Source organism: Chrysemys picta, chromosome 10 (genome assembly GCF_011386835.1).
Source record: "Chrysemys picta bellii isolate R12L10 chromosome 10, ASM1138683v2, whole genome shotgun sequence".
In the NCBI taxonomy this organism is placed as follows: domain Eukaryota; kingdom Metazoa; phylum Chordata; order Testudines; family Emydidae; genus Chrysemys; species Chrysemys picta.
Window position 1 is genome coordinate 88,346,117 of NC_088800.1, and position 17,479 is coordinate 88,363,595.

General features: G+C 42.7%; 1 protein-coding gene across 11 annotated transcripts in view; it reads left to right on the forward strand.

Annotated features, from left to right (window-relative positions):
- The window catches only part of UNKL (unk like zinc finger), a 144,523-nt gene that overhangs the window by 9,664 nt on the left and 117,380 nt on the right, over positions 1–17,479 (forward strand). For all 11 annotated transcript variants that reach the window (XM_065560379.1, XM_065560383.1, XM_065560380.1 and 8 more), the window contains one exon: positions 10,153–10,329. In XM_065560379.1, coding sequence (XP_065416451.1) covers positions 10,153–10,329 — 177 coding nt within the window. The remainder of the gene's footprint in view (positions 1–10,152; positions 10,330–17,479) is intronic.

Consider the following 17,479-nt stretch of genomic DNA (forward strand, 5'->3'; position numbering starts at 1 on the left):
AACCCTTGGATCTTAAAACAAGGAGAAATTAATCATCCCCCCCCTTTCCTGGCAGGATTTGAGTTTAATTTCCCTTTCCCCCACCAATTCCTGGTGAGTCCAGATCCAACCCCCTTGGATCTTAAAACAAGGAAAAATCAATCAGGTTCTTAAAAGAAGACTTTTAATTAAAGAAAGGTGAAAGGAAAACCTCTGGGAGATTAGCATGCAAGCTGTTCTCACAGACAACAGATTCAAAACACAGAGGAGACCCCCTGGGCAAAACCTTAAAGTTACACAAAAGAAAAACCCAATTTAAATCTCCCTCTTATGCAAAAAGGCAAGTCACAAAAGAAAATAAACAAGCTAATTTATTCCTTCTCTAATATTCACTACCCTGATAGGAGGCTGATTCCTGGATTTTTTTTTCTCTGGCACAAAACTTAATGAACTGACTGAACAAAGGATCTTCCCTCCTTCCTCTTGAAAAATCTTGTCCCCCATTGGTTCCTCTGGTCAGGTGTCAGCTAGGCTAGGTGAACTTCTTAACCCTTTACTTGTAAAAAAGGCATTAACCCTTAACTGTCTGTTTATGACACCATTCTTATGTTATAAGGTTGAATTTTCTGGGGGTTTTTTAAGTTTAATATTTCAACAGTGTCTAATGTAAAATTTTGCATTTAATTTTCTCCTTTTTTAAAATAGAGAAACCAAGTTGATTGTACATCAAAATGAATGTAATAAGGACCTCAGTATTTCAATGCAATATTGAAATGTGCATGTATTTGTAACTTACACAGTTAAGTCAACGCTTACCTAAAATCTATATTTAGGCATGGTATGAATTTAGGTGCCTAGTTTTCGGCATCGTCTGTGGAAAATACTTTTTAATAAAATACTTCTGTTCTTTCAATGACCACTAGAAGATTTAAAGAGGTTTTTTTATATCTGTATTGTATGTAATCAAGCAAACACACATTTAAGTGTCGAATACAATAACTGACAGATTTTTTTATGTAGAGCTGCAGCTGTATCCATATTTATATCAGAAACTTTTCACTTTTTAATAGACTTAGAGGAAAGGCAGATGATAGTTCACATGACACTCACTAGGTGCCTACTGTTCTTTCTAAATCTGATTTCTTAAGACATATTAAAGTTGCAGCCTGATCAAAGTCTAACATGTTTTGAGTTATCAGAGTGCAAAAATAAGCAGTAGAACAATTTAAGCATACACAAATGCATTTTAATTTGCAACGAACTGCCACGTTATTGACTGCTTGAGAAATTATGTGGAAATATTTAAGAATAGTCGTGCACGCGAAATGGGCAATTTTGAATCTTCCCATTTAGTACAGCATTAACATCTCTGTGAATATGTATATAGAACAATAGTATTCTTGACTGCAGAGCTCAACTGAAGCACCATCTCATTGCTTTAGACTTCTTCCTAAAATATGAACTCTTTTGTAACATGTTTAAATTGATATTTGCTTTGAGCAGTTGTAAAGTCTTCTTGAAGCAGAAGGCTAGTAATGCTGTAGTTATAGTTGAAGATGAAAACTTTATAAGCTGTTGTCTTAAAACACTATTTTTTTTTTTTAAGTTTAAATTGCCGTTTAGACTGGAATTTCTTTTACTTACTTTCAGCTCAGAGGAAAAATTCTTTTTGAAATGTTTATGATATTGTGAGAGTTATTACAATATGAAAACTTAGAGCTGACACATTACTTTCTGTAGCAGTTAGTGTGCTAAGCGTTAGTGGTCATGTCTGTGTTTCACAGTATGTGTACTAAACTGTATGAAAAGTGTGATGTCTAAATTGCCTTGTGTATGATCAGAATGCTAAAAACAATTGCTTTTAAGTTTAAAAAAAAACTGTCAACTCCAGTAAAACTTATGATACAGAATACAGTGCTTTCATTACTTCATTATTATTAAAAGTTAACATTTAGTATAACTTCATATTTTTTCAGCTTGGTTCATAATGTAGAAATGTTGTATATAAAGCAGCTTTGATAAACAAACACACTTTTTTATCAGCTTGTTTTTTCTGAGGAGCATTCACCCTGAACAGTCTCATAATAACTGTTGTCATTGCAATGTAAGCAGGCAAACATTTTTATTAGTGTTGTCTAACACTAATTCTTACCTGCTATATTTATCAGATTGCAACCATATAGTTAGGTGATGGTTTAATATCTGCCATATAAAATAAAATACAGGTCTTGTTTAAAGCTATGTCATATCGGCTTATGTTTAAGCAAAACGGTACACTTTTCTAATGAAGTAGAGATTTTTGTACATAGTTCAAGAAACTTGGAATGGAAGATAGCAGCAATTGTAGCTCCTTCTTTGTTTGTGTAATTTGTTTTTAATGCTCTTGCTTAGCATATGTAATATTAAGTGAGGATAAGAGCCTACTTCTTACTGACAGCTGTGAACCTGCTCCTTTTATCACAAGTGGTAGAGGCGTTTGCTTTCGGTGCTGGGTGCCTTGGGTTTGACCCCTGCTGATGACTGTCCGTGGTATCTGTCCATGGTCACTGCATACATATTACCATAGTGTTGCTTATTTATACAACATTGTCATGAGCTGGATGAAACCTGGTTATGGATTGACTTAAAATCCCATTCAGATTGATAGGTGTGAACTCACCCTTCGATTAACATAACTGTAAGTTGCCTGTGTATGTGTGTTTGAGAGGAGAGATCACACGGAAACTTAGAGCAGAGAGAGAGACAGAGACAAAAAAGCCAAGCTGGAGACTAGCACAGTGTGACTCTGGAAAAAGCTAGAGAGAGAGCTTTTGGGTTTGGTGTGGGCAAAAGAGGCTCTGAGGCTGTAAGCTAAGAAACTGCTCCTTTTGTTTTTGGTTCCTTCTGCATTCAGAGACCCAGGATTTCATACATTCCATGTTAAATAAACAAGATTGCTTCAGAGAAAATACCAGACTCCATCAATTTCTGCTTCCAGCTGGAACATCCCCAGCGCCCCAAATTTTGACTAGCTGCTTGGGTTAAAAAGGGGGAACAATATATGCATGGGTTTATGTTTGCAAGGGATAGTCTGTTTTTTTTTTTTTTTTTTTTTTACTGACACTCTGCTGGAATTGTGCCTATGATGCCAGCAACAGCAAGCAAGGAAAATTTATGCAGTTTGGCTAGCTTCAGGCTCTTGCTTCTGTTAGGCTGTGTGGGAAGAGCCCTCAGTGGGACCAGCCTAGGGAAAAATCTCTTTTGATGGGGGCAGTGGTGTTCTCTGTCTTCCCTATGTACTGCAACTCCCACAAAAGTGGAGCACTGTACCTGTGCTACTCATATGCAGAACATTTCCCACAAAGCCCAGCAGGATCATTAAAGTGAATCTAAGAAGGATTGCATCCTTTTGCATCGTTTGCTTTTCATGGCTGATCCTGGATTTGGGGGCCTGCAGGAGTGCCAGAACTTGTATAGAAGTATGGGGGGGGGCACTCGTGCAGGAATTGTAGCTCTGCCCCCCTGCTCCTTCTCTTCCCCCTGAGGTTCTGCCCCCTATATAGGCTGGAAACCGGATCTGGGCCGTTAGGGTGACCATAATCCCTCTTTCCCTCCCACGTGGAGCTGGCCTGAGCCGCCCTCCCCCTTCCTCCCCCCCTCCCCGCACCAGGTACAGAGCTGACCCGAGCTGCTTCCCCTCCCACCATGGAGCTGACCCGACCCCCCCTCCAACCTTCCACAGAGTGGGCCTGAGCTGTCCCCCCCTCCTCGCGGTGCTGGCCCAAGCCCCATCACTCACCCCCCTGTACTCAGTTTTGGCAAAATTGGGCAAGTGTCCCCAACCCCCAGGTGTGCTGTCCAGGACAGGTGGAGGGTCCAGTGCTCCCCACAGCAGCCCGGGCTCCCTGGGCAGCTCTTGCATCCCAGCTCCGGTTTTCAGCCTGGCCAGTGGGTGGGATCTTGGGGAGGAGCAGGGGACGGGATCCTGTGATGAGGGCGGTGTATGGGGGTGGGGGGGGCAAACGTTCTTTGTGCCCAGGGCCCCAATAAATCTTAATCCGCCTCTGAGCTACAGCAGTATTATGATTGGCATTTAAACATATGTAAAATCAACATCCACTGTCCTTTATTTTCTTATCGCACGTACAAGCTTAAGATAGCTTGTGCCATCCCATGATACTCAGTTAAACTGCAAAAAGAAGAACAGGAGTACTTGTGGCACCTTAGAGACTAACAAATTTATTAGAGCATAAGCTTTCGTGGACTACAGCCCACTTCTTCGCATGCATATAGAATGGAACATATATTGAGGAGATATATATACACACATACAGAGAGCATAAACAGGTGGGAGTTGTCTTACCAACTCTGAGAGGCCAATTAATTAAGAGAAAAAAAACTTTTGAAGTGATAATCAAGATAGCCCAGTACAGACAGTTTGATAAGAAGTGTGAGCATACTTACAAGGGGAGATAGATTCAATGTTTGTAATGGCTCAGCCATTCCCAGTCCTTATTCAAACCGGAGTTGATTGTGTCTAGTTTGCATATCAATTCCAGCTCAGCTACCAGCACTCCCAGCTATCTTCGAGACACCACTGACTTCCTGAGGAAACTACAATCCATCGGTGATCTTCCAGAAAACACCATCCTGGCCACTATGGACGTAGAAGCCCTCTACACCAATATTCCACACAAAGATGGACTACAGGCTATCAGGAACAGTATCCCTGATAATGTCACAGCTAACCTGGTGGCTGAACTTTGTGATTTTGTCCTCACCCACAACTATTTCACATTTGGGGACAATATATACCTTCAAGTCAGCGGCACTGCTATGGGTACCCGCATGGCCCCACAATATGCCAACATTTTTATGGCTGACTTAGAACAACGCTTCCTTAGCTCTCGTCCCCTAACGCCCCTACTCTACTTGCGCTACATTGATGACATCTTCATCATCTGGACCCATGGAAAAGAAGCCCTTGAGGAATTTCACCATGATTTCAATAATTTCCATCCCACCATCAACCTCAGCCTAGATCAATCCACACAAGCGGTCCATTTCCTGGACACTACTGTGCTAATAAGCGATGGTCACATAAATACCACCCTATACCGGAAACCTACTGACCGCTACACTTACCTACATGCCTCCAGCTTCCGTCCAGGACACACCACACGATCCATTGTCTACAGCCAAGCTCTAAGATATAACCGCATTTGCTCCAATCCCTCGGATAGAGACAAGCACCTACAAGATCTCTATCAAGCATTCTTAAAACTACAATACCCACCTGCTGAAGTGAAAAAACAGATTGACAGAGCCAGACAAGTACCCAGAAGTCACCTCCTACAAGACAGGCCCAACAAAGAAAATAACAGAACACCACTAGCTGTCACCTTCAGCCCCCAACTAAAACCTCTCCAGCGCATCATCAGAGATCTACAACCTATCCTGAAAGATGATCCTTTACTCTCACAGATCTTGGGAGACAGACCTGTCCTCGCTTACAGACAACCCCCCAACCTAAAGCAAATACTCACCAGCAACCACACATCACTGAACAAAACCACTAACCCAGGAACCTATCCTTGTAACAAACCCCGATGCCAACTCTGTCCACATATCTATTCAAGTGACATCATCATAGGACCTAATCACATCAGCCACACCGTCAGGGGCTCGTTCACCTGCACATCTACCAATGTGATATATGCCATCATGTGCCAGCAATGCCCCTCTGCCATGTACATTGGCCAAACCGGACAGTCTCTACGCAAAAGAATTAATGGACACAAATCTGACATCAGGAATCAAAATACTCAAAAACCAGTGGGAGAACACTTTAACCTGTCTGGTCATTCAGTGACAGACCTGCGGGTGGCTATATTACAACAGAAAAACTTCAAAAACAGACTCCAACGAGAGACTGCTGAGCTGGAATTGATATGCAAACTAGACACAATCAACTCCGGTTTGAATAAGGACTGGGAATGGCTGAGCCATTACAAACATTGAATCTATCTCCCCTTGTAAGTATTCTCACACTTGCTTCTTATCAAACTGTCTGTACTGGGCTATCTTGATTATCACTTCAAAAGTTTTTTTTCTCTTAATTAATTGGCCTCTCAGAGTTAGTAAGACAACTCCCACCTGTTTATGCTCTCTGTATGTGTGTATATATATCTCCTCAATATATGTTCCATTCTATATGCATCCGAAGAAGTGGGCTGTAGTCCATGAAAGCTTATGCTCTAATACATTTGTTAGTCTCTAAGGTGCCACAAGTACTCCTGTTCTTCTTTTTGCGGATACAGACTAACACGGCTGCTACTCTGAAATCAGTTAAACTGTTAAAGCAACTATTTTTAATATGCAAAACCACACAAAATTCCAAAAGATGTGCTCATTTCCATGCTCTTAAATTCAGTGAGAGTGAATTTTGACCCTTGAGGACAAAAAGTAAAACAAAGAGCTGAGTGAAGTTGGAAGATTTGTCCCTTTCACCAGCAGAAGTTGGTCCAATAAAAGATATTACCTCACCTCCCTTGTCTCTCTTTTATCACTGATTGACTGATATAATAATTAAACTTTCTTTTCTTTTCTAGTAAAATTGTCCTAGTTTTCCTCTGAGATGGTTCAAAGCTTTCAGTGCCTAGAAAGTGCAGGCAGCATTAGAGAAACTTAATGTTGCTTTTAAGTACGCCTTGATTTTAAGAATAATTTTGTTCCTTGTTTACGTATGAACCATAATAAAGTAAAATAGTTTTATACACATTTAAAAGTGGATTTGATTTGAGCTTGGATTATTATGGCAGATGATACTAGTTGGGGTCCAGTCAGTGGTGATTACTGAGAATAGTACTGATTTAATTTGATTGATGGTGTCTTTGCGGGGGAGATAGCATGTTGTGGGTGTCTGAACCTCAAATGATAAGTAATTGAATCAACAGATTTATAACACCATAATGTTGTATACAAAGTATATCAAGTAGGGTTCCCAACTTTCTAATTGCACAAAACCGAAAACCCCTGTCCTGCCCCTTCCCCAAGGTCCCGCCTCCGCTCACTCCATCCCCCCTCCCTCTGTCGCTGGCTCTCCCCCACCCTCACTCACTTGCTCATTTTCACCAGGCTGGGGCAGGGGGTTCTGGGGTGGTAGGGGGTGTCGGCTCCAGGGTGGGGCCAGAAATGAGAGGTTCAGGGTGTGTGTGGGGCTCCAGGCTGGGACAGGGGGTTTGAGGTGCAGGAGGGGGCTCCAGTCTGGGGGGTGGATCTGAGGGGTTCAGAGTGTGGGAGGGGTCTCCGGGCTGAGGAAGGGGGGTGGGGTGCAAGGGTGTTTATGGGATGTGGACTCCAGAAAGGGGTCTGGGTACAGAAGGGGGCTCAGGGCTGGGGCAGGGGTTCGGGAGGGGGTGCGGGCTCTGGGGTGGGACCAGGGATGAGGGGTTTGGGATTTAGGAGAGGGCTCGGGCAGGGGGTTGGGGTACGGGGTGTGGGAGAGGGATCAGGGCTGGGTCAGGAGTGCGAGAGGAGGTGATGGCTCTGGCTGTAGGTGCAGGCTCTGGAGTTGGACCGGGGGTGAGGGGTTTGGGGTGCAAGAGGGGGCTCGGGCCTGGGGCAGGGGGTTGGAGTATAGGAGGAGGTGCGGGCCCCGGGCGGCGCTTACCTCGGGAGGCTCCCTGAAAGTGGCGACATGTCCCTCCAACTCCTAGGCAGAGGTGCGGCCAGGTGGCTCTGCGCGGTACATGCTCACTGCCTCCGCCATGGCCAATGGGAGCTGTGGAACCAGCACTTGGGATGGGGCAGCAAGCGGAGCCCCCCTGGCTTTCTCTCTGCCTAGGAGCTGAGGAACATGTCGCAGCTTCCGGGGACCCATGCAGAGCCAGGTAGGGAGCCTGTCAGCCCTGCCAACCGGATTTTTAATGGCCCAGTCAGTGGTGCTGACCAGAGCCACCAGGGTCCCCTTTCAACCAGGCGTTCCAGTTGAAAACTGGACACCCGACAACCCTAATATCAAGTTAGGTCTTTCCTGAAAGCTAATGACATGCTGGTGGTTGATTATCATTGTGAAATGTATATATTAACGCTATATGAGGAAATATGGATACTTAATGATATTGTGCTTTAAAGTATGTGACCAAAGACAGAAACAGGTTTTCTCCCAGAAAGGAGGGAAGGCAGTTATGAAAACTAAGCAAGGTCAGACCAAAAACAATGGAAGCCACATTTGCATATGAATCAGCAAGAGGTATGGAAAGTTCACAGGAAAGGAAGAACAGCGCGAGGTCATCCTGAATCTGGAGACAAAGTGAGTTTGGGAAGATATAAGGAGAGAGAAGAAACCATATTGCCATCTATCACTGGACAGACACAAGGGGACAGAGCTCTTGCAAACTGAGACAGATGGTCCTTCAAGCAAGAGACTGAAGTCTTTGGGAACTGAATATAAGTCAGAAACCTGCTTAGGCAAAGATCTTTCATCTAGGACAGTGGTTTTCAAACTTCATTGCACCACAACCCCCTTCTGACAACAAAAATTACTGCATGACTCTGGGCAGGGTGGGCTGGAGCCCTGCCGCACCGGGTTGGCGGAAGGAGAGCAGAGCCTGAGCCCCGCTGCCCTGGGCTGAAGCCCTTGGGCTTCAGCCTCAGCCCCAGGCAGTGGGGGCTTGTGCTTGAGCCCAGGCCCCAGCAAGTCTAACACCAGTCCTAGGATCCCATTAAAATGTGGTCCTGACCCACTTTGGGGTCCCGACCCACTTTGGGGTCCCAACCCACAGTCTGAGAACTGCTGATCTAGGAAGACAAGGGAAACCAGCACCTTGAACTTCTGTGGAAGGTCCTGACTGACAGAAAGTCAGCCATGGCTGGAAAGAAAATGATTGCTGAGAAAACTACCTTGAGCAAAATCTGTAGCCTGTTAGGTTAAGTCTTAGCTATTAGAAAGCATATTTTAATTTTTGTTTATTTGTAACCCATTCTACCTTCAATTTCTTCTATTTGGTATCACTTAACCTATGTTCTTTTGTTAATAAACTTGTTTTACTTTTGATCTAAACCAGGGTTTCTCAACCTGGAGGTCGTGACCCCCGGGGGGGGGTGTCGCAGGATGGGCTGGGGGAGGGGGTGGGCAAATGCAGGATCGGCATTAGGTGGTGGCAAGCAGGGCAGTTGCCTGGGACCCCGCAAAACTAAGTTGCATGCTTCAGCCATGGCGGCGGGTCTGAAGTGTGTAACTTAGCCCAGGTCTACACTGGGGTGGTCGACCTAAGATGCGCAACTTCGCGTAGCTGAAGTCGGCCTATCTTAGGTCGATTTATCTGGTCGTGAGGACAGCGGCGAGTTGACTGCTGCCGCTCCCGTCGACTCCGCTTCTGCCTCTCGCCAGTTGGATTTCCAGAGTCAACGGGGAGTGTGTTTGGGGATCGATTTATCCCCATCTAGACGAGACACGATAAATCGATCCCCGATAGATTGATCACTACCCGCCAATCCGGCGGGTAGTGAAGACCTGCCCTTAGCTTGTGGAGCCCTGGGCAGTTGCCCTGTTTGGCACCCCCTAATGCCTGCCCTTTTAGTAGGTGGGCCACAATTTTTAAGTCCAAAAGGAGTTGCCAGCACAAAAAAGTTGAGAAACATTGATCTAAACCAACTTGGTGCTGTATTTGAATTGAAGTAATTAACTCTAATTAAAGTAATAAGCTGTACTTTTGTCTCTTTAAGGGAGTAACAAAACTTCTTATTTCTCTGAGTGTTCCAGGAAAAGGATGGACACTTCAGAGCAGAAGGTTTTGGGGAAGTTCAGGACTGAGTGTTTGTTGGATGTCACTCTGCAAGTAGTAACTAAGGCTGGTGGAGACCAGTGTGGAGCTGTTCCATTGTAGGCACGCTGCTGGGGTCGGAGCACTGACCCAGGACTGCACAGCGTGCACATGCTCAGGGAACTACATGCTTGTCTACTGGCTGCTAGTGTCTGGGCTGTGAACCATTGCAGCAGAGCATTTAAGGCACCCAGAGTTACAGGGCAAGGGGTGAGACAAATTCTCTCTGGTCTGAATTGCATTCCCAAAATGTTACAAGTAAGTTATAAGAAGGAAAGGGACAGCAAAATGTTCGGTTAGGAGTTTAAACACAATCCTCTAAGCACTGCGCAGTGGTGCTCCATAATTGTTTCCTTCTATTATGTAGTTGTCCTTATCTGCATCGAACAACAGGGGATACAGAAAGAAAATATCATCTCAGATATTACAAGACTGGAACATGTATTCATGAAACAGATGCTCGGGGCCACTGTGTGAAGAATGGACTCCACTGTGCCTTTGCTCACGGGCCTCATGACCTTAGACCACCAGTATATGATATAAGGTATCCTTTTATTTTTAACTTTTAGTTCTCATTATCAGGAGACCATTGTCCTATAACATTCCAGTTTGTAGACATTAAACTTTTCTGTCTCCAAATACAATTAACTTTGCAATCAAATGTATAATTAACTTTCTGACATTATTACTGTAAATGTAAAAACTTATATTAATGCAATGTTAAAATTGCAAATGTAAAAACAATGGGAAATTAAAATATTAAAATTTTTAGAGCAACAGTAACGTATCCACGTATGAAGGACTCTGCATGTAATGCACTTAAGTGTGCACAAGGCTGAATATTTTACCTTTTTGCCATGATGCTGTGTAGATTTGCTTGTGTTGCTTAAATTCACAAAAATGGTCATTTTGATGCTATCTTTCAGCTCCTCATCTTGTGTTTGTGATATTTTTGCCTCCTTTGTACATGGTTTATTTGCGATTTTTGATTTTTGTTGTTGTCCCTTTTCCCCTCCCCCAATAAGTGAGATGTCAGTGGTCTCTGTTGCTGCCTTTTAAAGGTGAGATTAGGTGGCAGCCAAAGGGTGATGCTTTGTGATTCAGGATAATAAGGAGGATGAACATTATTTGTGACTGTGAACCAGCTTTTGAAATACTAGGGGATGAGAGGAAGGGGATGATGCACTGGCTTGGGATAAACAGTGGGATTCTTATAGGAAGTGATGATTGCCAGCCAAGCCTTCTGAGCTCTGTAGGGATGGAACTCTGCTCCTGCAGGATTTAAGAGCCTTTAATGGCAACCACTACCTTCTGCAATCCATCCCTTGTGTTATTCCTTGTTTCCTGCCTACAGCTTCAGGCTCATTGCTCTGCTGCTGAATTGTTCCCAGAATTATTTCTGTAACATTAAAGCTTATTGAATAATTTCATAGTCATTTAACATGACCTTTAATTCCCACCTTACCACAGAATTCCTTGCATCTCTGCATGATCACCTACTGTTTCAATTATCTATCGCATACTATTTTTTCCATAGGATTCCTGCCTCGTTCAGTGTGCAGGATAGATGGCGCTCCATGAGTGAGACAGCAATTCAGTATTTTTTTTACCCTCCTTATTCACCATGTGGTGCTATGCCTTATTTTCTGCATATCAAACCTCATAATGAGTACAGTATATTCCATTTCCTTGTGATGTTTTATATTGTGATCATCCCTGTGGTACCTGAGTGTCTCACAGACATTAAAGAATTTACTTCACAAAACCTCTCTAGTGTGTGTAGAGAAGCATTATTATTCTAGTTTTGTGGATGGAGAACTGAAGCACAGTGATATTTAAGCCAAAATTCACAAAAGTGACTGCTAAATGCTTCATTAATTGGATTTCCAACTTGAGATGGATACGGTTTGATACTGAGCACCTGCATCTTCCCCCAGCTTCAGCTGGAGTTACGAATGCTCAGCACTTCTGAAACTCAGGCCTTAGGTGTCTCAAATTATGCACCTAGAAAATGGAAAACATACAACTAGTTGTCCACTTTTTGGTTTAAGTGACTCCTAACATCATATAGTAAATCTGTGGCTAAATTGATTCACTGTATTAACTACAAGAGCCTCCTTTGTTTTCCTGTAGGCCCCTGCTTTGTTCCTGTCACACCTTCTCTTGTCTTCTTCCGATGAAGTAGAGTTCCTATAGACAATAGTCTCATTAACCACAGTGCTGTCTCATTCATAATTTATCCTGTGCGCTGAATGAGGCAGGAGTCCTGTTGAAAACATACTGTGTGATATGTAATTAAATAAAGATGGTCACAATTCATTTGCACAAAGAGGCCAAATAATGCAACCTACCCTGCAAAGAACATAACCTAATATATGCTTGTATTGTGGAGGAGATGAGTGATGGCAGGGGTGAGTTGTGGAGGTCAAGAAATGGGAGGAGATAGGATTACTAGGTTGAATGGAAGGTGTAGAGGACGAAAGCAAGGAATCATTCGGCCTTTGTTGAAGAGGAAGAGGTTTGTGAGCAGGTAATGGAGGAAGGGAGAGAGGGTAGAGGTCACATCAAGTTCTTGGGATTTTTTTTTATTGAAGAAGTTGGCAAGATCCTGGCAGGAGGGGAGAGGATTTTTAGAGGAAGTGAAAAATGGTAAATAGGCAGCTGGTACTGGGAGCGTGGAAATAATTGAGAGTGGAGGAATAATGTTGCTGCTTATTCAGAATGAAGGGAAAGGTAAATAAAAATGAATTTGTAGTGGAGGAAGTCAGCATAAGCATGGGACTTTAACAATAGACTCCCATGAGTGTAGAAACAGGAGCAGAGGAAAAGAGGTGTGTGTGTGTGTGTGTGTGTGTGTGTGTGTGTGTGTGTGTGTGTGTGTGTGTGTGTGTGTGTGTGTGTGTGTGAAAAGGGGGGTGGGAGCCAGAGGTAGGGGTTGGCAGGGTGAACCTTGCAGTGTGAGAGAGAGGAAAAGGAGTCAAAGGTGGTGGCGAATGCAGGGTGGAGGGAGTTAACAATGATCATATCAATGGAGGAGAAGGAAAAAGAGGATAGGGAGGAGTGGGCTGAGAACAAAAATCCTTAATATTGATGGATTGGAAGTTGTATAAGGACCAGGTGTGCGGGGATAGATGGGAAGTTGATGACCGCTACATGGAAAGGGAGAGGAGAAAAGAGTTGGGTGGAGTGTTGTTCAAAAAGAGGAAGGTGTGTGTGAATGGGGATGAGTTGGAAGTAGCTGATGGCAATGAGGGGAAGTCAGGAGAATGTGTGGGATATAGGTTTGTGGGGATGTATAAGGAGTTGGGAGATTAATGTATGTTGAAAGACTCAGTGGCCAAATTGCTCTTCTGCGGTGGTGAAAATTTCTGCCTCCTCCTCAGTGGGGATAGTGATAGTGTGATGGCTGCTTCTAGGCACTTCCAGGGCCCCATTTTGCTAGGCTGTAACATGTAACATGAAAGAGAGTCTCTGCCCTAAAGAGTTGACAATCTTAGCATATGAGAAATGGCAACAGGTGGATACAACGACAAATCGGGTAGGGAGAAACAAGGCAGTGTTGAAATGATCATATTTAGAGCAATAAGCAGTTGCCTAGCATGCTAGCTGTCCAGCTGTTGCGTGTTTTGTAAATATCTTCTGAAAAGATTTTCAGGAGGATAATGTGGTAGCTTTATGGATTTTTATGTGGCGCTTCTCCCATACATAAGATGTGGAATGGGAGAAAGCACCAGAGGTGCTTGAGGGCAAATTGTACTAATGAGTGTAAAAGATGGCATAGTTGATAAAATGGAGATGTGTGTGGCAGGGTGGATAAAAATTTGATTTTTTTTTGTAAATAAAAAATAATCAGATTTTCAATATTAAATAAAATACAGGTTTATTAAAAAAACTATTTAAAATTAAGTTTGAAGTTGACAATTTATGTTAAGGCCTAACTTTATTATAATCTATTAAATCACGTAAATAGAAAAAATATTAAGCAGTATGTACATGTTTGCTGCCAAGTTTTAAAGTAAGTCAAACTGCTGAATTGGTGAAAATCACTGGCTAAGCACCTGGAACCAGCGTTTGTTGAAGTGCTAAATCAGCTTTTGACAGCAGTTACCTCTTCTGCAGGTGCAGCGAGAACGTTTTCTTCATTTCAGTTTATTCAGCTAGTTCATTCAAAGTTAAGAAACCAATTAGGAGTTGAAAAAGCAGGAAAGCTTGTTTTTCTCTTCTAATCTCTGAATAAAAACTAGGTGTGAGAGGATGAGATCTATTAGTTCTAAAATCTTGAAGGACATAGTAACCAGAAACAATGAGCTCCATTTACTAACTACATATAATTCTCTTTGTTTAATTAATCAATTAGTTTTAAATACAAAACATACTTTAATACATTTTTGATAATCTTTTCCTCTTATGTATCTAGCACATGTAGGATAATTTAATTTTTTTTTAACTGCTGTGATTTTGTTCATTTTGAATTTAATTTGAATTTCCTTCCAAATAGAGTTTGACACAAATCACAAGTGCAAAATTTAATCATTTAGTAAATAAGAAATGCATCATTCTCCATTCTCTAACATAATGAAAAATACAAAAATTAAGAATCTGGAAAAATGTGAATTAAGAACATACGAACAGCCATACTGGGTCAGACCAAAGATCCATCTAGCCCAGTATCCTGTCTTCTGACAGTGGCCAATGCCAGGTTCCCCAGAGGGAATGTACAGAACAGGTAATCATCAAGTGATTAAACAATATAATTGCTTAAATGTGTATAGATATAAAATATTCTCCTGGTTAGCAAAAAGAAGCATCAAATTTGGTGTAAAGGCTATATTTAGTTGCAAATCAACATGTTTTAAATGTCCCCAACCAGTGAGAATCAGCCTTTCTTTAAGAAAATAACTAAGAAGTACCAAAGAAATTTAAACCGATCCGTCCTAGTGAGTGGATGGTAATATATTAGAGTTGATAGGCAGGGCATATCTAAGGTGTAAAGAGCCTTTAAAGGTAAAGACAAGAAGCTTGTTTTTGGAATGGAGGACAGGGAGCTAGTAAATGGATGCAAAGAGACAGGTGATGTAATCAGTGCATTAAGAAATGATGATGATCTTCTAACAGCAGTGTCTTTAATACACCTGCCAGGGACAAGACTGAGTTTATCAAGGCCAGAAACAGGAAGCTGAAATAGTTAAGCTGAGAGCAACAGAGAGTCCTGTGGCACTTTGTAGACTAACAGATATATTGGAGCATAAGCTTTCGTGGGTGAATACCCACTTCGTCAGACGCACAAAGTAGGTATTTACCCACGAAAACTTACGCTCCAATACGTCTGTTAGTCTATAAGGTGCCACAGGACTCTTTGTTGCTTTTTACAGATCCAGACTAACACAGCTACCCCTCTGATACTTAAGATGAGAGATGAGTTTCCTCTATGTGGACTGAGAGGAAATATCTGATCTTATAGAAGTTGTGTAGGAAGAAATAGCAAGAATTAGAAATGGAGGTGTGGGTCTAAAGAGAGGATAGAATCAAAGATAACACCTAGATCGTAGTGGTAGCCGTGTTAGTCTGTATCAGCAAAAACAACGAGGAGTCCTTGTGGCACTTTAGAGACTAACAAATTTATTTGGGCATAAGCTTTCGTGGGCTAAAACCCCCTTCATCAGATGCATGGAGTGAAAAATACAGTAAGCAGTTATATATTCAGAAAATGAAAAAATGGGAGTTGCCTTACCAAGTGTGGGGGGGAGGGTCAGTGCTAACGAGGCCAATTCAATTAAGGTGGAAGTGGCCTATTCTCAACAGTTGACAAGAAGGTGTGAGTATCAGCAGAGGGAAAATTACTTTTTGTAGTGACCCATCCACTGTCAGTCTTTATTCAGGCCTAATTTGATGGTGTCCAGTTTGCAAATTAATTTCCTAGATAAACTTAGCCCTGCCTCAGTGCAGGGGACTGGACTAGATGACCTATGGAGTTCCCTTCCAGTCCTATAGTTCTGTGATTTCTGTGATCTATAACAATGGTACTTGAAGGAGAAAATAGCTAGTTACTTGTAGCTGGAATCATAGAATTGTAGAATATCAGGGTTGGAAGGGACCTCAAGAGGTCATCTAGTCCAACCCCCTGCTCAAAGCAGGACCAATTCCCAACTAAATCATCCCAGCCAGGGCTTTGTCAAGCCGGGCCTTAAAAACCTCCAAGGAAGGAGACTCCACCACCTCCCTAGGTAACGCATTCCAGTGTTTCACCACCCTCCTAGTGAAATAGTTTTTCCTAATATCCAACCTGGACCTCCCCCACCGCAACTTGAGACCATTGCTCCTTGTTCTGTCATCTGCCACCACTGAGAACAGCCGAGCTCCATCCTCTTTGGAACCCCCCTTCAGGTAGTTAAAGGCTGCTATCAAATCCCCCCTCATTCTTCTCTTCTGGAGACTAAACAATCCCAGTTCCCTCAGCCTCTCCTCATAAGTCATGTGCTCCAGACCCCTAATCATTTTTGGTGCCCTCCGTTGGACTCTTTCCAATTTTTCCACATCCTCCTCGTAGTGTGGGGCCCAAAACTGGACACAATATTCCAGATGAGGCCTCACCAATGTCGAATAAAGGGGAATGATCATGTTCCTCGATCTGCTGGCAATGCCCCTACTTATACAGCCCAAAATGCCATTAGCCTTCTTGGCAACAAGAGCACACTGTTGACTCATATCCAGCTTCTCGTCCACTGTGACCCCTAGGTCCTTTTCTGCAGAACTGCTACCTAGCCATTCGGTCCCTAGTCTGTAGCAGTGCATGGGATTCTTCCGTCCTAAGTGCAGGACTCTGCACTTGTCCTTGTTGAACCTCATCAGGTTTTTTTTGGCCCAATCCTCTAATTTGTCTAGGTCCCTCTGTATCCGATCCCTACCCTGTAGTGTATCTACCACGCCTCCTAGTTTAGTGTCCTCTGCAAACTTGCTGAGAGTGCAGTCCACACCATCTTAAGAGTGGAGTCTCTTAAGATTCACATGGGGAGAACTGAGAATATGTTGGATGACATTTCCTCCTGATATGACCCTGCCTGGGATATTCCATTGCTCTAGAAGAAATTTGTGCTGTGCCTTAATGGTAGGAGTTTCTACAGTGGTCTGGGCTTGATGGAATGTGACTGTACCTTCCATGAGAGTGGAGATGCTTACTGATAATATAAGTAAGCTCCAGTTACAGGTGAGTAACTTTTCTTTCTTCCTTGTTGTTGTGTATATCCTTGAAATTCAGTATGTGAAAACTGTTGTTAAATGCCCTTTTAAATAGCCATTCAGTCACATAACATCTGTATTTACATTTTATGTGCTGCGCCTTCTGGCTTAGTAATTTTTATTGCTCCTGCAGGAATTCCTTCCAAATGTATTGTAGAGAACAATAAACATAATTATTTTTGGTGAGGTGCCCAGAAATAAAAATTGTAAATCTGTAAGCACTTTAGAACAGGGCTTTTTTTGTACTTGTACAGTGGGGACCCTGACCATGATTGGGCACCCCTATTTGCTACCAGAGTACAAATAATAATAGGTAGGGTGTCATAGAAATGGTAGAGAAAGTGATTATATTTTTTCCTGTCCAAGATATGATGTGTCGATATAAGGGCCACAAAGCATGTTAACTTTTAACTGCAATATCCCATCAGAAAGTTGTATCAGCCTTGCCATTCATTATC